Genomic DNA, 21,499 nt, shown 5'->3' on the forward strand with positions numbered 1-21,499 from the left:
ATAAAAATCAGTGGCAGCTCAAGGGAGAGAACTCCTCCTACTAAATTATCAGAAATGGGCTGGCTTTAGTCTCTTAACAAATTGGACAGAGCTCCGGAAAGCAGCAGTCCCAAATCCAACCTACAGGCACTGGGAACTTTAAAGCAACCAGGGACTGCTGAAAATAGCACTTCTTTTTGCTTTCTTTGTATTCAAAACTATATCCTTTCCCCACCGATTCTGCTGCCCCAGGTCCAAGTCTCTCCAGCCAGGAGCCCCACCTTTCCAGAACAGTAACAGATCCTTTAGCTCGCTTTTATTATTTTATTTTTAAAATTAATTATTATCACATTTTCTCCCCCTTGTTTGTTTTCTGCACATCTTCAGGACGCCCTCGGTGCTTGTGCAAAGAGAAGCTCCTATTGCAACCTCCCTCCCTGCGCTGTGCGCTTCGGTGTAAACATTTTGGATGATCTAAAGACTCTGGGGTCTGTATATGGAAATAGTGGGGTGCAGAGCAGAAGAAAATACTTGTCCTTTCCGTCCCCCAGCCATGCTTTTCCACGGGATCTCCGGAGGCCATATCCAAGGAATCATGGAGGAGATGGAGAGGCGATCCAAGACCGAGTCCCGCCTGGCCAAAGGCGGACAGATGAACGGCCGAGAAACGGTAAGAACGGAACTGGCACTCTTTGAAAGGGAATCCCTGCAAGCATGGACCCGCAGAGGGACAGAGCTTGGCGCTGCGGGAGAGAAAGGCGCTACTCGCCCCTGCCCCTTCCCTGCCCCTTGCCTGCCAAGACCCTCCCGAGGCTTCCTGTAAGTCCCCCCGTATCGCTGGGTGCCGAGCTGGTCAGGCTGTTACCCTTGGTCTGCTCAACGCCGGCGCCTGTGCTTTCTAGAGTAATGGGGAAAATATTTTAAATCCTCACGCGGACGGTTTTTCAGTCCTTAGAGCGAAGCAGTCTTCTGGCCCTGCTGGGCTCGCTGCGGCCGCTCTGCCCCGACTCAGCAGGGCTGCAGCGGCACTCTCTGAGGTGTACTTTACTTTTTTGCACTCCTGGCACCTCCTAAATTAAACCGCAAACCGCGACCGCTTACTTCTCGTAACCATTTTTGGTCTGAAGCGTGGGACCGATACAAAGAGGCACGGCGCTCCCTGAGCGTTATGCCCACCGACTGCTTGGCTTAGCAGCAGCGTCTCCTCTTTCCTTAGTCCGAGCACCAAAATCCTCCTAAAAGTACTAACGGCTGGCGGAGAACCCGAGTGTCACGCTGTGTTCTGTGCAAAGCGAGATCTCCCTTTCTCCAACTTGTAGGGCTTCCGCCGATGGCGTGCAAGGCTCTGCACACAAAGTAACGGCCTTGAACGCTGCTTTAAGGCTTTGAGCCACAGGGTCCTTCCCCTTCTCTTAAATAAACCCCCGCTTTGTTATATGAGGATTTGCAATGTAAATTCAACTCGCCTTTTCAATTGCTGCAAAAAAAAAGAGGGGGGGGCGCGAAGAACACAACTCCAGATTGGAAAGTGAATGCGGAGTTGCCACTTTAAAACAGTTGCGACTTTAGAGCAAGAGGTTCGTGGGTTTTGTTGTTTTTTCGCCTCCCCGCTAGTTTATCAGCAATCGCTGCCCCAAGTTTCACGGCAGAGCTTTTGTCTCCGCCGCCCCTCCGTGTGCCTTTGTCCCGGGCGACACTCCTCGTGGGGAGCAGATTAATGGGAACTTGCAGAAGTTTGCTGGTGAGAAGATGCCAGTTTTCAATGAAACCAGCCTGGGCCACCTTTCTGCCCGGGTCCCTGGCCGGGGCGGCGAGCGTCTGCGCCCACTGTTCTTTACACCATTCACCTGTTTCCTTTGTATCTTACTTGTGGTTTAAGTGGCCCGGTTTTCTTTAGAGACGAGGCTTTGTCTGGTTTTAGCACGGGTGAAAATTTACCGGGAAATCGCTGCAAACCAGCACCCTCTGCCATAAACTTTTGGTGCAGCAAACAGGTATTTTTGTACTTTAAAGTGTCGTTCTTGTGGAGCGCCTCAAGATTAAAACGCCAAGGTTTACCGACTTCAACTTCGGGACCTCAGAAAAGAACGGGCTCTGCTTTTCTTACTGAGGCCTAATCAGTTGCCTTCACGTGTTGAAACGACATTAGATCGTTAGGAGAGGTTTTAATGGGGTAAACATGAAAGTTGAATCGCGATAAATACTTTCCTTGTGGGGATGGTCCCGGTGCCCCTCAGTTCTCCCCCGGGAGCAGACAGCTCGGTCCCTTCTCTTCGCACAAAGCCCCGGGCTCCCCGCAGGACTCGTCCCCAGCCCGGCCTGCCTGCCTGCTGCCTGCCTGCCTCTTCCTCCCTGTCTCATCCCCTTGTGGTGTGGTTGTTTTGCAGAACATGCCCCCCATGAGCCCCGAGAAGCCTGCTTTGTGTGCTGGTTGTGGAGGGAAGATCTCAGACAGATATTACCTGCTGGCTGTTGACAAACAATGGCACCTCAGGTGTCTTAAATGCTGTGAATGTAAACTGGCTTTGGAGTCAGAACTCACCTGCTTTGCCAAGGACGGCAGTATTTACTGCAAGGAGGATTACTACAGGTACAGCAATCAGTCCCCATGGGTTCAAAAGCACGTCCCCTCGCAAGGCGTTATGAACAGAAACGCTATTTTCTCCAACATGGGCTTTCAAAGGTAGCTTTTCGCAGTCAGCGAAAATCCTGTTAACGTGTCCCCTCTCGAAAGTCTCGCACGTCTGAAAGCTGAAGGGAGCGGCAGGGGACGCGCCGGCCGAGCGTGTGTGACGGCACGCAAACCGGCGGAGGAGAAGACCTGGGGTCTCCCCCTGCTCTGCGGTTTCTCTCCGTAAATACCCGCGTAAGGCCCGACAGACGTTCCCCTCCGCCCGCAGCTTGCCGGTTTTCCCGCGGGCCGGGGAGCGGGCCGGGGCTGGCGCTGCGGGAGGGGCGGCAAGCGGCGGTGGGGCCCGCGGAGGCGGCCGGGCCCCCGGAGCGGGCACTGGCCACACGTGCGCGGCGGCGGTCCTGGGCCTCAGCTCCCCGCCACCCTTCCTGCCTTACGCCAGCGCCAGGCGAGCGGGGATGGCTTCCCCTGGGCCGCCTCCCTGCGTGCGCGGGGGCAGCGGAGGCTTTGCCAAAGTCCTGAGCGAATGGCTCAGCTCGGCAGACAGTGCAATGCCCTTGCCACTTCCAACTGCGGGCCCAGTGCTGGCTCCCGGGCGGTGTCCCCGGCAAGCCGGAGCACCGGCAGCAACCGAGGGCCAGGGCCCGTCCCGGGGCCGGGGAGGGCGCGACCCTGGCGGGTCGGCTCGCTGTCGGCCTCCCGGGGTCGGGAGGGGTGCGGGCGGCGCTGGGGCAAGGTGTGCCGCTGCCTTTCTGGCTGATGCCCGCTTTTCTGTTTCATTCAGAAGGTTCTCCGTGCAGAGATGTGCCCGCTGCCACCTTGGGATCTCAGCCTCTGAAATGGTCATGAGAGCCAGGGAGTCGGTTTATCACCTGAGCTGCTTCACCTGCACCACCTGCAACAAGACTCTGACCACAGGCGATCACTTTGGCATGAAGGACAACCTGGTTTACTGCAGGGCCCACTTCGAGTCCCTTTTGCAAGGAGAATATCCCCCCCAGCTGAGCTACACCGAGCTGGCCGCCAAGAGCGGGGGGCTGGCCCTGCCTTACTTCAACGGCACTGGCACCGTCCAGAAAGGGAGGCCCAGGAAACGGAAGAGCCCTGCCCTGGGAGTGGACATCGTCAGCTACAACTCAGGTGGGAAACGCAGGCAGAACTTCCCTCCCGCTCCTCCGAGAAGAGCGTTCTCGGGCTTCCCCCCAGCCAGGCAGCGCGGCAGTAACCCGGCCAGGCCAAACCTTGCTCAGTCATTGGGAAATCGAACAGCCCTCTGAGGGCTGGAGCGTTTGCAGGAAAGCTAACAGCAGCCCCCCCTCAAAGGCTGTCTTTGCCTATTAATGTCAAACACCCAAACTTAGCCACTTCCCAGGGTAAAGACAAAAAAAGGAAACAAACAAACTCCCAACCCCAAAACCAGAGCATTGTTCCTCAATAGGTACCTCAGAGATAATGGTATCACTACTTGTATTTTATTAGCAAAAAGCACTTCACCCGTTAGACCTCAAATTAGAACGAACCAAACGGATCAGGAAAAAAAAAATAGAAGAAAAGTTATAGTATACGGCTTCTGCAGTGCCAATGCAGCATGCACATAACTCGATATAGGTATTCAATTTATAGTCATTAATTCTTCAGGCTAAATAATTCTGTTTTACTGGCATATGAACGACCCAAATTGCACAAGAGGGCAACGAATAAATGCTGTTCCCTGTAACTAACCCCTACCAAATGTAATTAAGGAGAACGGTTTCTGCACTCTAAACGGCAGGAAAGGAGCAAGTGTTTCCCCGTATTAAATTTCTTCCCTAACTCCAGTCACTTAAGTACCAAACCCTGTCTAAACACACAGCGTTAGGGGCCAGAGGTAAAAGAGTTTCAGGTATGATCAAGCAGCTTAAGTGGCGTTTCATTAGACTGAAGACGAAAGTAGTAAGGGTAAATCCGAATTAACAAACTACCGACTCCAAAAAAAAAAAAAATTAGCGAAACTTAAGCTCCTCATGGACAGTAAGGAGGAAAGAAGGGTGTGGGAAGCAAAAGTGGTGCAAGGCGTTTCCCCGTGAATGGGGGAGCCGCTCCGGCGGGAGCAGGGGGTCTGGCTCCGGCCCGGGCAGCGGCGGAGCGCCGCGAACGGGCCCCGCCGGGAAGCGAGGTCAGGGCCTCCCCGTCCAACAGCCGCAGGTCGCTGAAAGTGCACGGCCGCCGGCCCGCAGCTCCCTCGCCGCCACCGAGATTCACCCCCCCCGGCACCTCCGCCGGGGCTGCCTGCGCCACGGGCTCCGGCTGGGAGCTGCGCAGCTGCGCAAGGCCGCTTCATCTCCTCTGATGCGTGGACCCTGGAGCCAGGGTAATCACTGCGCTAATTGTTCCTTGTTAATTGGAGATGACATTGGAATCCCTGGCTACGGAGCGGTTCCCAATCAGTCCCGAGCGCCACTGAAAAAAAGGGGACCTGTAGCGCAGGCAGGATTCGCTCGGGGCCGGCCCCCAGGGGTGGGCTTCCCCACGCCCGCTGCTCGGCCTGCCCCCGTCCCCAGGGCCCTACATGGAAATATTGCTAGGAACGGTTTATCGTTAGAATTAGGACCAGAGATGAGGGAAAGATGAGAAGTTGTGGATATGATAAAGCAGCCCTTAAAACTTCAGGTCAGGACTCAAGAGAGACGTTATTTGCTAACACCCTCATAGTTTTTGTGTGCTAGTCTTAAAACTCTCCTTCTTTACAACATTGGGGCATATAAGATGTACCACTGATTCCAAATGGGAGTAAAGAGCACTACCCGTTATACAGCTCGCCCCCAAAATACAGCTCACTGCACTGAGATCTCACAGAATCCTCCGGGCAACGGAGAGGAAAAAAAAACCAACCCAAAAGCAAACGCTCGAATCTGATGCTTTGCGCTCAGGCTAGATGGCTGAGAAACCTGGTCTGTTAGGGCCGTGATTTTTTTGTTTGTTTGTTGAAGTATTATCTAGCAATGTCCAGGGCTGACACATGGTCTTGAGAAAATACAGTTTGCAGCCAAACTGTGCAGCCGGTGCAAATGACTCCAGCCCATTGCCCCACTGCTCTCCGGATCCGGGAGGAGGAAAAGGAATCTCGAACAGTCGTGAAATGGGATGCAGTAGATGAAATCGCTTCTTTTCTTTAAAAAAAAAAAATTCTACGTAATTGGCAGCCGCTTTCCTACACGCATGTTTCGTTCCCTGCCCTGTGATTCAGTAACTGCTCTTGCACGTAATCACTTACAAAGGGCAAACGGTCCCCAGGATATTAAGCGTCGGATACGTGCCCACCGCCTCCAGAGGGAAAGGCGGGACACGGGTGGGACCTGGAGCACGGCCCCGCAGCCCGCGGGCGGGCCACTTCTCCCGCGCGTTCGCGGCGCTGCGCTCTGCCTTCGCCGCGCCCTGAGCGGAGCCGGCGCGGCGAGGCGCGCAGTGGCGCAATTGCCCCCTCCGGCCCGGCCGGGAGCCCCGGGGGCCTGCGCCCCGCACCACTGCCTGCGGGTCAGCCTTGGCTCCGGCGAACGCCCGCTGCCCTCCGCCGGCGCCCGGCGGGAGCCGGGGTTTAGGCGTCCCGGCACACCCGAGCGCCGCCGGGCCGCCGCGGCTGGCCCCTCTCGAGAGCTTTCAAAACCCTCTGAGACCTTTAAAACCGAAACTCCGGCCGAGCGAACAACTTCACCGAGCGGAGCCTGTGCTTACAAGCCTGTCGGCATGGGCCTGTGAGCGTCCACGCGCGATCCGGCAGCACCTGCCCCAGGTGTGTGCGCGTTTTCTTTCAGGGGAACTGCGCGCAGGGCCAGAATGGGAAATCGGGTCCTGCTGCCGGACCTGCAACGGCTTTTCTATTCCCTAGTTTGTTTAGTAGTTTAATTTCTGTTCTGCAGCTCCTCGGGTTGTAAAGGGGAAACACAACAATAAATAACTCAAAATGTTATGAGGTAAAAGCCATTTATAGTTGCAAGCTGTCTGGAATTACTGTGAAAAATGGAAGAAACTATTCAAAAGTGCTTAAAACATTCAAAGCTTTCTCTATATTACCTCTTATATCATAGAATTAATGTGTATTTTGAGGGAAACTGTGTTGACTTACAGCCCACAGGATATAGAAATGAGATGGTGAAGAAGATTTCCCTAGGAAAATATTTTACACAGCTGTTGCTCAAAGAGCTGTTTACTTTATTTCATTATATATATGTATGTGTGTGAAAAACTATGAAGACTTCGCTTGAAGAATTCTTGGCAATAAAAAGCAAACTGTTCTTGCTCTTTCCAAAGCAAAATTAAACAAGCCCCCCAATCCTGCTGCAAAGAAATGAGCAATAATGTCTTGCCCGATTTTTTTGCTTCCCCTTAGTTCTCCAGGCGATAGTGTAAAACTCTGCCCTATGATGCAGCCAAAGCACGTAACGCTGTGTCACCTACGTAAAATAGAGAGTGAGCTAATCATCATATAACCTAGGTTCGTCTGAGGATGCTTGGAGCCCTCTCCCCATTTTGTCTTGAAAATAAAAGCCAAAATAAAGTAGATGGCAGAGAAAAAAAGTAGATCACAAACAAAGGCAGTAAGCAGGACAGAAGAGCCCGAAGAAGTTCGCGTTGCTGCTGTAAACCTGGGCGACCCAAGGAAAACAACACAAACAGCTTGCAACTGTCTGAAGCAAAATCTGAGGACTGAGTTCTGCTACTCTGATTTATGTCAGCTCGTAAGTTACGGCCCACGTAGTTTGACTGAAGGCAGTGTGATTGCTTGTGAAAACAAGTAGTAAATACAATCCAAATCTGGTCTGAAATTGTTTTTAAGGTAACTTTCAACTCTTGGTATTTTCAGAAGTGTCAGCTTACTTTGTCTGAAAGTGCGGATATGCTTCTTACCTAGACTAGAAGCAGATCTAGCTATAATTAAATATTCACCGGATTTTCTGTCAAAGTGTTGTCTTACCAGCATCTGTTCATGTTGACTTGTCTTATAATTCAAAAGAGAAAACACCTTCAAGAAGCTTTTTATTTTCTCCTGGTTTCAAGTTGCTTTACCTCTGTTTTTAGCACTGTCAACATCAGTCTCTCTGTATTGTGTGCTTTCCCTTCTTTTCCTTCTTTCTCCTTCTCTCTCTTTTTTTTTTTTTTTTTTTTGAGAAATAGGGATGAACTAGGCCTAGTAAATAATCCAATAACTATTGGAAAGCAGTTCAAAAATACAAATGAGCAACTAATGAAACTTGGTCTAATTTACAGTCATTCTGAAACATTTTAAATTAACAGTTCTTTAATTAATATTCTCTGCTATGATGACATCATTAATTCTCCTGTGTGACTGAGCTATATTTACAAAATAGGATCCTATAAATTGGTAACTCAACTGTTTTTTAAGCCAAAGAGGAAAATATAGATGTCTCTCTGACTTTTTTGTTGCCAATACTGTCATTCCTTTCCCCAATATGAAGCAATGATGCCACAGTCCTCGAACAGCTGCAACTCCTGTGCACAATTCACACCGATTCAAGTGTAATCTGGAACAAATTCATCTTTCATTGACACTTTGAATACCCCTGAACCAGGGAAAGCAGGGAAACTCCATTAAAGTTTTGTGCTACCAGCTGGTAGCTAGTAGCTAGAAACATCCTAAATCAGTACCAACTAAGAGCTACTGTTGATTGGGGTTCAGCCACTGAATCAAGCCTTGATGCAACTGCTTTCTAGACATGAAGAGTCCAAAAGCATTTATTTTATCAGCAAAATCTCCAGATTTTATGCTTTCTTGTCATAACAAACTTTCCTGCTGTACATCTCTTTTTATAAGTGCTTGTGATTTGGGGGAAAAGCTCAAGAATGTTCAAAATGCGTACTTGACCTGTATTCTTCTCTCAAGCTAAGAGTGTTTCAATGAGTGAGATTTCAAAATCTGAATGAGATTTCAAATGACTCTTTGAATGCCCAAAGCAAAACCATCACCACAGGGAAAAGACTTGTTTGAAAATAAATGCCAAAGGAGAGAGAACTTTCTAAGTCTACCCTTAGTAGGTACAGGCCTGGGGGACACAGCATGTTTTAAGAATAGGCAAAGGTCATCTTCTGGATCTTTTTTGTCTCATTTAATTACCACATCTGTACTTATTCTTGCACCATCTTAGCCTTTCCTTCCTTCTTTGCTTGCTTGCTTCCTTCCAAACAGTACGTAACTCAGGATTTTTGCCTTGATTCATTTATCCCACATGATGCATGGCCACTAACTCCTTCTTTCATTTTGTTTATTGAACAGGTTGTAATGAGAATGAGGCAGATCACCTGGACAGAGATCAGCAGCCTTATCCCCCGTCCCAGAAGACAAAGCGCATGCGCACCTCCTTCAAACACCACCAGCTTCGTACCATGAAGTCCTACTTTGCTATCAACCACAACCCAGATGCCAAGGACCTCAAGCAGCTTGCCCAGAAAACAGGCCTGACCAAGAGAGTTCTGCAGGTAAGAAGCCACATCACAGGCTTGACAGAATTTTCCCCTACCCCTGCCAGTCAATAGCATTTCCCTTACGTGTAAAAATAGCGATCTATGTAGAAATACTTTTGCTAGGTGTGTCCCTAGTGGGTGTGCAAAGGGGTATGGTATTACATGGCAGGAGTGCCCAACGTATGCCCTACCACCCCAAGGCAGCCAAATACTAAAATGGGATTTGTAATTAGTTGCGTCCTCAATATGAGGAAACTGTCTCCAGAGTCTACCAACCCAGTAGATATTCTGGGATCCGTAGTCTCTCTCTGGTGACCTTAGTAAGGACAGAGGTAGCAAATCTACTCATTTTATACACACTGGGTGAAGCCTTTGGGTTCCCCTGAAGTAGTTAATATGGCCCCTCAGTGAGCAGATCCTCTATATGTAGGAAGCAAGCTTTGACCAGTATGAACCTCCAGGACCAGCTGGCTCCCTCTCCCAATGCCTGTTAGACAACTGTTATCATTAAGGGCCCACATAGTAAAAAGTCACTTCCCCGTGAAGGACAGCCTAGCAAATTATATTTTAAAAAGTCCCTATATGGTACGTGCTAGCTCAGTGAAGTTAGAGAGTGACAAAGAAGGGCAGCGATCAAGATAGAAGGAGAATCTATTAGTGGCAATTCCTTGTTTGTGTTATACCACCTAAAATATTTTTGGCGAATCTTACAGAACAGAAAGACTAAGTGACCCATATCAACAATCTGTATGATAGGGATGGTGTAACTACCCCTCCTTCCTCTTCAGTCTTTTAAAATGATCAAGACAAACTTTCAGTCTTGGCAAAAATCTGCTCATTCACCCTTTGCCTCAATCTTTATCAAGTGTCTTGACCCGAGACCTACCCAAAGTGAGGATACACTATATGGCCATCAAGAAAGTTGCTTTCCTTGTGTGAGTGAGTGAGCGGATTTTTCTCAAGACTGCTCTATGAGGTCTGCACATTGGGCTGCAACATTCCAGTGAGTGCCCGTAGCGCTGGGCCTTGTATGCAGGGTCCCACCTGTGAAAGAGTCAGTACCACCAGTAGCAAGTGAAGCTGTAGAGTGACTTAGTTGATTTGCCACACAAAAACAAACATCAAAAAATGACTTAAAAGCAAGAACAAAGACAAAAACAAGCAAAACAAAACAAGCATCGGTAAAGAAATCAATTGGGATTGGTTTGCAGGTTTGGTTTCAAAACGCAAGAGCCAAATTCAGAAGGAACCTTTTGCGGCAGGAGAATGGGGGTGTCGATAAAGCTGATGGCACCTCACTTCCGGCACCGCCCTCAGCAGACAGCGGCGCACTCACTCCACCCGGCACTGCGACCACTTTAACAGACCTGACCAATCCCACTATCACTGTAGTGACATCAGTGACCTCTAACTTGGACAGCCACGAATCCGGGAGCCCCTCACAAACTACCTTAACGAACCTTTTCTAACATTTCGGTTTTTTTTTTAATTCTTACTCTTCTTCTTTATTATTATTATAATTATTATTTTTATTATTTTCAAGCCTTTTTTTAAAAAAAAGATAACAAACCCACAAAATATTTGGGAAAATAAACAGCTTGATGTGTAGCATCTGCAGCCACTTGGCAAATGAGTTTGAAGTAATATGTTGCTATAATAAATGAACATTTATTGTTGTTAAATTGTACTCAAATTTTTTAAATTCATCAAATAACTGAAAAGGTTATGACTCATTCTAATAAGTGCCTCTTAAAATTGTATGTTACTTATTTCCAGAACCTTGAAAAAAATGATTACTACCACACACAAAAAAATACTTTTCCCTCCTTGATAACCAGAAAAAAATCAATTTAATTATAGCAAAAAGAATGCTGCTTCAGGATTGTATGTTCACTTACAGCATTTAAGAACCCCAAATTTCACCTTATTTTTATAATGCATCTAAAAGTTTTGTATGATTTATTTTTTAAATGTTGAAAAATAAATACAAAATGAATTAAACTAGTAATTGAAACAGTCAGACTGCAAGTGCCAGTGCTTTTTTCTAATGCTTTAAACACAAGCCTGACCCTCCTCAAGCACTGGAGAGTCTCACAGGGATAGCTAAACGCTCCTCTGCCAGTTCCTCACCCAGCTGGGACGCCTTGACCACTGAAAGCTGTGCCTGGATGGAGGGCTTGGAGAGAGAGACCCAGTGATGAGAGTGCATGTGGATGAGGGTGGCAGGATCAGGTTGTTGGTCTCCAAATTTGTGTCCTGTACGTTAAGGAGGCAAGATCCGGAAAACACCCTCCAGAATGAGCTCACTCCTATAAGGATATTACTAAAGTAATAACAGCAGAATAACAACTCAAGTGAGGAGTCCTACTGATCTGAAATACTGCATAGGGAGGGTTTTTCATTTTTGTCTGTCAAGCAGCTCTTATTTGGAGTTAAAAAAAAAAAGTGTGGTTCGCTCCACAGCCTTGATGCCATGCTGTTAAAGCAAGCAGGAGGTCGCCCAGCTACTTTAGTGAGCACAAAAATAATTTCCAAGAATACAAGTCTACTCATAAAATGAGTTTTTGATAAATCATACTTTTTTCAGGGAAAATGGAAATAAGCAAAATATAATTTATTAAGATGTTTAAGGAAAATATTTCAGTACAATTTATCCGTTACTATTTTGAATTTACTTTAGATGTTTCTTGAGATTGTATCAGACGCTTTGTTTAACGCATGAACTTAAAATCTGTAGTTCATTAATATCTCTAGCATATACTCTAACTTTTTAAATTTTGTATAAAAGAAAAAAATTTAGCAAAAATTCTTACAAAAATGGGAATTGGCAGTGAATAATTTTAAAGCAGATAAACTCAGAAGCCTTGTGGATGCTGATCTGAATACATTTCTTAGTTTACAATAGTGATCTTTCTTTTTTTATTTTTATTTAAGCTAAAAGTCTGAATGGTCTGGGCAGTGGTGAATGTTCATTTGTATCCTTTTATTGTAGTTGAACACCAATTAGATTGTGGACAGTCTCAGAAACAAAAACAAACAAAAACCAGTCAAGATCTATGTCTTGCTTTTAGTGGATTGTTAAGAATAACTTTGCACATATACCCCACTTTTTAGACACCATCAAATCTCTTTTTTGGTGGTCAAAGTGGCTATTTAATATATTTTAAAGATGTCCTTTTTGGCTGTATAAATGTGTGGTTACATATTGACAGTTCACTGCCCACATTAAAGTGCATTATTGTAATTTTTGCTCAGGGTTTTTAGAAAATTAGCACAGAAAAGTAGCTTATTTTTAAAAAAAAAGATGATGGAAGAGATGTTAACACTGTAATAGAAGAAAAGTGTGTTTGCCATTATATATTTAGCAAGTATGGTTATCATCTTCTACGGATATTAAATCTTGACTTTTCCTATTTCTATTACCTTATGGGCATTTACCACTAACCAGACCAAACGACCTTGGTAAGGCTGAGATCTTTATTAATACACTTTTACAGGTAAAAATATTGATACTTATAAATTTTGTTCTTTGACAGAACAATATATGGTACTAGAGATCTACTTTATTAAGTAGACTAATTAAAACTCAGTTCTACTATGTGCCTTATGATATACCTTGGGAGTAAGTTTGTGAAAAATCAGGATATATGTGTTGTTTGTTAAATTAACTGTTTTAAGCCCTTTTGACACCTCACTAGTTTTGTACTGTTTTACCTCTTATTTCTGAAACTCTTTTTATGGTGTATCCTGTTAGAGGGGACAAACATGTCATAGAAAGCAGTTGTGCACTCTTTCAGATATAGTTGATAAATCCAATAATCTTATATATTGAGCTTCGTGTTTATAGTACAGTAAGTGGTCTAGCAAAATTGTCCATGTTTCTTTGTTTATTGATAAATGCATTGTATAGAAACTATTTCCCCTAAATATTTATGGACCAAACAATTGTGATATATCCTATTAAATTTGTGTGAATAAACCATTTTGAATCTAAGGAGTTTTATTTCCCATCAGTTTTTTTTTTTTTTTTTTAAATTATTTTTTTAATTTAAAGTCTACATGTACCAGTGCGTCTCTTTGCTTTTACGGTACCTGTGAACAATTGGTATTAAACATGGAAACACACCCTTTTAAATGTTTTAAAATATGGTTTCTTCTTAGGTTTTCAATTTCTTCATATTCAATGTATATGCTACTGCTGGTGCAATTTAGATTTTAGCTTTTTAACCCCCTTTTTTGAACATGCAAAGTAATGCCCCATTGATTTGATATTGCAACCCTGTCTTAGACTTCTAAAAAAGCCAGAAAACTAGCAGCTAAAGTAATTGCATGACAAATATAACCTAAATAATATGATGAAATGAATCAAGATTTAATGCTAGGTATATTGAACACAAAATAGAATTGCAGACCCTGAAAAGCCAGGTTGCTCTGTAGTTTAATAAATTGTCACTATGATTTCTTTCAGGGAGAACAAATCATGGGGCATTACAGCCAAACATCCCGACGTTTGAAAATTCCCTAAAGTATTAAAAGAAGGGGAAAAGTTTGATCGGAAATCCACTGCAGTGAAGACAAAGACAATATTAGGTTATGATAATCATACATTTAAAAATCTATTGAGCCAAAAAATAAAAAGAAAAGACTTGATGTCATTTCCTGAATGTTAACAAAACATGTTATTTTATGGTGTCTAATTAACAGGACTGAAGGCTTCAACAAATTGTGTGGTATTAAAAACAAATTTAGAGAAACTATGTATAAAACCAGAGCAACCTGGCAGCAATCTACCCAGCCCATATTCGAAGAAATCTTTTCTTTAAAAAAAATCACATTTGTCAAGCACAAGTACTTGTACAATAAAATCTGAGTGCATTCATTCCACTTGCTTGCTAATGTGTACTAGTCATATCTGTTAAATGGATTTTTGTAAATTCAAAGAGGACTTTTCACTCATTCGAGGTCATAAGAATCAAAACCCAGTAACTTTAGTACTATTGTTTCTGAATTCTTTTTTTTTTTTTCAAATGAGACAAATCTGCATGCACTTTTCCATCTGTCACATATAGTGTACATTTCTGTATGATGAATTTCTCTTTGATGTTTCTTGTATAATAGCTTTCATTAATAAACATTTTATTTGATGCAAACATAGTTAACTTTATGTAAACACATAGCTAATTGTTCCAACTAATTTAAACTTTTCTTTTGAAAAGAAGCAGTACAGTGCAGTTCCAATATGTTATATATATCTAAAATCACAAACAATGAGGTAGCAATACTGTTGCACAGTGTAAAATTATTTCCTTTGGTGTTAACTTTCTAATTTTTTAACTTCTTGTATAAAACTGACATGTTTTAAAGAAAATTCCCATCAGCATCAACAATAAAACAATCCCCAAATTCTTCATCAATATAAGAAAAACATAAGCAGTACATTATGTAAAATCCTCAATGACTTTTAGAGTAGAAGGATATCGTTTGTGGATCCCCGAGCTGTTTACATGGTCACTATGCAATGAGCAATTATGTTACAAAAAGTTGGTCCTAAGATTTCCGGTCCAAATCACAGATGATTTTTACAATCCAACAAGCAAGTGTAACAACAACCAATTCTTAATAATGAGGTTTTGTAACTGTTAAGCAACTATTTGCAGAAAGATTTTTAAAAATATATTGCTACTTAGCTGTATAGCCAAAGCGTATGTTAAACAAATTAACATATAAAAGACTTGCCAGAAAATCTTTCATTAAGATGACATTTTTATTATATACTAATGAACCCTATGTAAACAATGTAACTTTTATGAATGATGGACATTAAATATTTCACTTACGTGTATCCTCAGCATTTTGCATGTTTTCTTAAGCTTTTCCAGTTTCTGAATTCTAAAAAGAAAACCGCACAATTCTTAACAACATAACAACAAAGTTACGCACAGATTACTGCAGTGATCTCTGGAAACCGGTAACCAAGAGTGTTCTAATGGCAATAAAAAGGTATCATTTATTGGTGGCAATTATGGGGAGCATTGTTTAAACAACAGTTTTATAGTATGTTGTAAAGTTCTATTGAAAAAGGTTAGCATGGTGGACTTAATTCAAATCAGCTTGATCAGAAATTTAAGTATATTGTGAAATTCTTAAACTGAGCCTTATGCGCATTTATTACTGCAGAAAGTAAGTAAATGTAGGAAAGCAATTATTCGTGTCACAGCCGTAATGTGGTTTCCCCCTGTTGTCCATAGGAAAATATTACAAACATTAATTATTCAGATCAGTAAAGAACTTGGTGGTGTTTAGGGCCAAGAAAAAAACTACGTACTATAATTTTTCTTTTGTAAAACACTGCATTCTTAAATAAGCTGAATTTCTTCCCCCCCAATTTAATACTTACAGACATATTTCTAGTCTAAATTATTGTCCGTGTGCTGCTTTTTTCACCTGATTTAAATTAGAAAAATAAATTAATTTAAAAGTCCTGGTGAAATACTAACTCCACTGAATTCAGTGGCAAAATCATCACCAATTAAAGTAAAAACAGGACAATTTTATTTCTCCTTGTCTGATTAGAAACATTAAGGTTTGATTTTTCTTAACAACACTATTCTTTGTTTGGAAATAGTCCTGCACATGGTGCTCTGGTTGACCGGGCTCATTGCATTAGCCCATTCAAATTTTTTGAAAGATAAAGATCTGTCTCTTGCATTAAGAGAGTAAACATGTTCAAAGGCAGCATTGCATGAGAAAGAAAAGAAAGGAATAATTTCAGACAAGATTTGAGAGAATGCAAGACAAATTTAGGTTTTCAGGATTGTCGCAAGTGAGAAATGCATTTGGGGTCTTTCTAGTGGATACATATCCACATCTAGATGCAGCATTTCTTTGCACTCTGTTCTTGAAAAAGAAGTCAAACCGTGCAGTCCTCAAACATCTTACTCAGAATTACTCAGCAGAGAACTGGCTTGCAGGACCAGGTCAAATGACAGAAGGCTGACACTGCATCCCACTGAAATTGGTGAATATTCTCTCTCTGACTCCGTGGGCTTTGAGCCAGGAGCTGAATGAACATGGAGGTTAAATTACTCTCTTGTCTCTAAAGAAAGCATAACCTTCAGAATGAGACAGAATATATAGGACAGCCATGCTGCTCTGTGCTTTGTACTTCATTCTTCAGAGCTGCTAATCCAAGCACCTGGCACATGCATTAAATTGACTTCAAAATATTTCTTCCTCCCTCACCCAAATACAGGACACAAATTATACTACTGGAATTTCCAGAAGCTACTATAGTGTCGAAGACTTTATTCAGTTATTCTGCAATGTTGAACAATTCTTCTGCGCTTCTCACTTGACACAGACTTATCTCGACACATACCTATACACGTATCCTTGTCTTGCCTTCAGATAACCAGTACTTTCATATTTATTTAAGTCATTCAAACCTATAGGAAGCAACTCCCCATGCTTACATGTTCTAGCAAAGGTAATTGTTGTAATTTTTGTTTCTATACTCCTCCACAATAAAACATTCTTCTAGAGTAGCTTTTATGTCATGAATTTGTACTTTTGTATGTTTTTTAATTTTCATAGCTTTGGAACAAAAAATGTAGTGCTTGAAACATCTAAATGTACAGATTATTTTGCCAGCTTTTCATGTAGTATCTAGCAAAACAAATCTACTGCAGTCATTGAATTCATAGCGTGCATGCTGCTGTAAGAGTATTCCCCTCCACAAATTGATTTTATCATTCAATTCTAATTTTAACTAATTTGATTAATATTAGATATGACAGCTTTTTAGCTCTACTCTTTTCTCGCTCAAGTGTGCTTCTGTTTTTGGAAACAGAATTGAAAGCAAGCATCCTTTGAAATTTCTGCTGTAATTTTGTTACCGCTAGCAGCAAAGGGCTAGACTGAAGGTCTGATCTAGCTTGACAAAAATCAGTGTTATTTTCCAGTTTGTTCTCTTTTCAAATTGGACTTTAACAGAGGATAAAAATACTGTCAATAATTATTTTACTGCCAGAAAAAAAATGTTAGAGATGCTTCCCTTTTGCATAACCTTTTGTAACTTCCCAGTTACACACCTCAATATAGATTTCTGAGTCTGAACAGATGCACAGTGTTTGGAATAGGTGAGACTGCTGCATATAGCAAATAAATAATAAAGAAAAGAACAAGCTAAGAAATGGTTATCAAACTGCAAGTCTAAGCAGTCACTGGGAGAGATGTGGTAGTTTTCTATTATCATCCTACAAATCCTTATTTCACCATTTTCCTTGAGGAATTTGGTCTTACCTGAGAGTAATCAAGTAGGTTGCTGTTGCCATGTCCATCTTGATCCCACAGCTGAGAGGCAATAGAGAACAATCTGTAACAAGAATTTTTCAGGAATAATTATCTAGCAAAATAACAAAATGTTGGCCAATATCCTAAAATCAGTAAACTAAAGTGCAACATCAGAAAAGCTGAGAGTACTGATTACTACTATATCTTAAGACATAAACATATATGCTCATGATTTCTGTTTAATTCATAGAGGATAATTAACTTTACCGAACAAATACATATCCCATCACAACAACAACGAGTCATGCACGTAGTGTCAGTAGGGAAAGTAAGATAAGTTTAGGAAGTAACCAAATTGGCAGCTTAGAGGTGAGTATTTTTCATCTGCAAAGATACTTGCAAAATTACTGTCCACTGCTGCAGCCACAAGTGTTTGACGATACCTCTCATTTCCTTTTCTGGTTGTCCAGCAGAGTATTTTTTGACTTTATAAGAAAAAGTAGGCCACAGAAAAAGAAAGTTAAATGGACACTGTAAAGTGCATGAATGAGATTGTGTGCCTTTTGTGGGCCTGCTAGCACATTTGATATAAAATGCTGCTGCATTAGGCCCTGAATATCAGTCTTAAAGAAGCTACTGCTTGCTTTCTGCTTTTTTATTTGAAGATGCCTTGCTTCTGTATACGAGGTTACATAGAGAAGATGTAACTACGTTAGCTGAAGTAATATCCTACCCTATTTTGTCAAAGCTTAATAATCAAACCCTTGGACAGATATGTTTTTTTGTGAATCTGGCTGGAGCAAATTAAGAAGTTAGAGCTGCTGCTGTTCATTACAAACTCTTAGAAATAGTTTATCTGCCCAGGAGTGCTTTCCATATACAGCAATGTTAGAATTGTCCTGAGTGAATCCATTTCTTCTGCTATTTAACCTGTAACAGAGCACTAACATGAGACTAAATACATAGTAATCAGTTGTTCAAAACACTAATTTTAAACCACTGCTGTTGTTGTGGATGGACCCAAATTGTGAAACTCTCCAAACCACAGTTTACCACTAAAACAGTAGCATTAAAAGACTATATGACTTGGACTGCTCAGATCTTTTATAATTAACATCCAGATCCCAAGACCTTTTTGCTCCCTTGTTTTATAACAGTAACAGATTAAAACCGGAGAACTCAAAAGTATGTCTGTGTCCTTGAATCTATTCAGACTATCTAAATTCAACATATTTGAATTCAGCTGTTGAATTCTGGTGAAATTGGGAGCTTTTTGATTACATTTCCTTGATTTCCTCATTTGGATCTGTCAGAAACAGAAAAATAGTATTTTAATGGGCTAATTAGACTTTAATTAGACTTCCTAGTTTAGCAAAATTGAAAAATGAAGTAATGTATAACATCAGTAGAAAAACAATTTTACAGAACAAAGATTCAGTTCAGAACAGTTCTAAAAATGTCCAGAGGGTTTTTTGTTGTTGTTATTTTTGTTTGTGTGTTTGTTTTTTTAGAAGAGAAAAGTAACAGAGAAAACCATTTTTTAGAAACATGCTCTCCAATAACTAGTTTCCAAAGGCCTCTCCTTTCAGCCTGTGAGGAATTTTGCCATTGAATCAAATCACAAAAACCTCTTACTTCAAGCATGCTGGATCCTCCAGTTTCTTTTACTACTTTTTTTCAGTATCTTTGAACACTTGTGTTTCCTCTGTATCATTTTTGCCCCTGTAAAGCCAATCCATGCAGGATCGCATGGGCAGTCTCATCAGCACAGTGTGCCTTTGTTTATGAGATTCTTCACCACATATAAGCCCTAGAGCTGAACGTACCCTACAGCTGCTTTCCTCAAGCAACTTTTATTCCTTTTATTAATTTTTGGGCCTACATGGTCTATGTGGCACCAGACAACAGGCCTACCAGGCTGAGGGCACTAATGGGCCCTGACCAGCCCTGCCTGGGCCCTCACTGCCCACAGCCCAGGTCGCCGTTTAAGCTCAGCCCTGAGGTCCTGTTCCCACCCAAGCTGTGCTGTACCTCAGCCTGCCTCTGGTCCTGTCTCCAGCCGGGTTGCTGCATGGCCCAGCTTGATCACCAGGCTGCCTGTGGACCCTTGGGCAAGGTGGGCTCTTGGTAAGAAGAAGAATACTTCATGATTTGGTAATTTTTTTTCTCCTTCACAGCTCCATTTTGCAGCTGGGGTTCCTCCACCTTTCTTTCTTCATAGTACAGAGTTAGGGATGCCTGTTAAAGTTGTTTAGAACATAAAAGCTGAAACAGGATCCTGGTCCTTGAGGTCCTGGTCACCCTTTGCGCCGCTCTCCCTAGCATGGCGTGGGGTCAGTCACACGCAGGCTGGGCCCACACCCAGTGGGGCTCCTCTGTGTAGGCCGCGCCAGAGGTGGCGGCTTCCACAGGCCCTGCAGGCGCCTTCCCTCCTGTAAGCGTCCCACCCTCCGACAGCCTGAAACCGCTTTTTGGGAGAGGAAGGTGTAGGCCTGGGAATCTTGGGTGGAGGAAGCGGTGAAACCTCTATCCCAGCACCTGGGGCAAATGTGCTCTGGCTTCAGAGCTGCCAGCTGAAAAGAAGTGGCTTGTGCTTATGTGTACCAAGCCTGCCTTGCGATGGCGCGCCGCAGGGGTTCCGCACGGCTGCTAGCCTTCCCCCGTCTCGTGTAACACACTGTAATGCTAATGGGCAGCAGAACCCTAATAAGAAAAACTAATTTAAACTCCTCTTTCTACTTCCAACTTGCATCCACATGCTATGAACCTGGTCCTGGAAACATTTATGCATGTCTTTAACTTCCTTATCCTCTCTGATACCACTGAAGTGTATTTAAACGGAATTATTTGCAGTACTGAACTTAACCGGAGGCATAAGCCAATAAAATTAGAGTGTAGCGTATGATTTATACCAACTCTCTTTCTTTCTAAAAGACTTTAAAGATTCTCAGGTATGTTAGTAGAGCACTAGTGAAATAACCCTATAGCTGCTGAATTTTGCCTTGGTTGTTGTCAGTTGCTTATATTTGCTTAGGAATTAGCATTAGAATGAATGGAAGCAGTTGGATTAATGGTCAAGGGTACAAATGGTCAAAGGATGAAACTATAATTTGAATATTTTGTAAATATGTCACTGTCATATAAGAAATACTGCACATATGTTATTATTTTGCTGACTGGCATGGAATGAAAAGGCCTACTTTTTGTATTTCAGGTTACAACAGATGTTATTTCTTCTATGCTTCCAGATTATGATACTTAATATTCAGCACAACTTTAAAGTAGCTATATGAGAGGCAAAGATAGCAATAAAGCATGCCCAGATTTTGGTGTTTACTGCCAATGTATAAATACAAAGCACCAGAGTTTTTAGTTTGTGTCTGAATCATGAAGAGGAGGCGCAAGAACCAGCCTGGTCAGCTTTTAGAAAGCTGTGGGGAAAAAAAAAGTTGTTTCAAACTCAAGCCAGTATTTCTAGTTTTTTCATCCTGATTTCCTTGCTTACAAGTGAAAGTGGTTTCATGCTCCCTACCTTTAGGCAAGAATAGTCAGGTAACCCAAAGCCTGAAGAGGAAATGGAAGCGGAGTCCAACGATGCTTTCACAACCATGCTAACAGCATTTAAAACCCAGTTCCACTCTCTGCACGCAGTTCCACATGGCCACCTCAGCAGGATAATAGTTTGCCCAGAGCATAAATCCCCTTGTGTGGTGACTGTCAATTGACTCCAACTGTAAAATGCAGCGAGAGCAAATGCAATGGTGGGAACACATGCCGGTATCCGCATCGCTGCTCCCCTGCTCGGTGCCGATGCTGACATGTGTCAGAACGGAGGCTGCCATTTCCTCTCTGGTTAATAGGGGTGTATGTCCTAGGGTGGTTCTTCACCTGTAGTGCTAATAGCAGTCCTGTTCAGAGATTTCTTTTTGGATCCTCCAGAAAGCTGTTGTTATTCTCCTTTCTGAGTAACACTGTTTGGGTAACTGACCAGTTACTAATGTCAGAAGGCAGAATACCAGTATGGGCATATAAGATGTCATTTTATAATGTTCTGTTTGCACTGTGATGAACATTCAGATGAAATTCAGAATGTGTGGTTTGGATCCTCTGCAGATTTAGTCTAACCCTAATCCAAAGTAA

The 21,499-nt window shown here is 42.8% G+C and overlaps 1 protein-coding gene across 2 annotated transcripts; it reads left to right on the forward strand.

Annotated features, from left to right (window-relative positions):
* Nucleotides 1-455: 455 nt before the first annotated feature.
* LHX9 (LIM homeobox 9) lies at nt 456-13,592 on the forward strand (the record flags this gene model as incomplete). 2 transcript variants are annotated; one of them, XM_082002985.1, is made up of 5 exons in its annotated part: nt 456-649; nt 2,367-2,569; nt 3,396-3,751; nt 8,880-9,082; nt 13,536-13,592. In XM_082002985.1, the coding sequence occupies exons 1-5, from the start codon at nt 476-478 to the stop codon at nt 13,590-13,592; spliced, it is 993 nt and encodes a 330-aa protein (XP_081859111.1). In that variant the 5' UTR covers nt 456-475. The 2 variants fall into 2 exon arrangements, with proteins under 2 accessions (XP_081859111.1, XP_081859110.1); XM_082002984.1 differs by lacking the exon at nt 13,536-13,592 and adding an exon at nt 10,279-11,297.
* Nucleotides 13,593-21,499: the final 7,907 nt, after the last annotated feature.

Source organism: Phaethon aethereus (assembly GCF_964289735.1).
Source record: "Phaethon aethereus genome assembly, chromosome: 8".
Lineage (NCBI taxonomy): Eukaryota > Metazoa > Chordata > Aves > Phaethontiformes > Phaethontidae > Phaethon > Phaethon aethereus.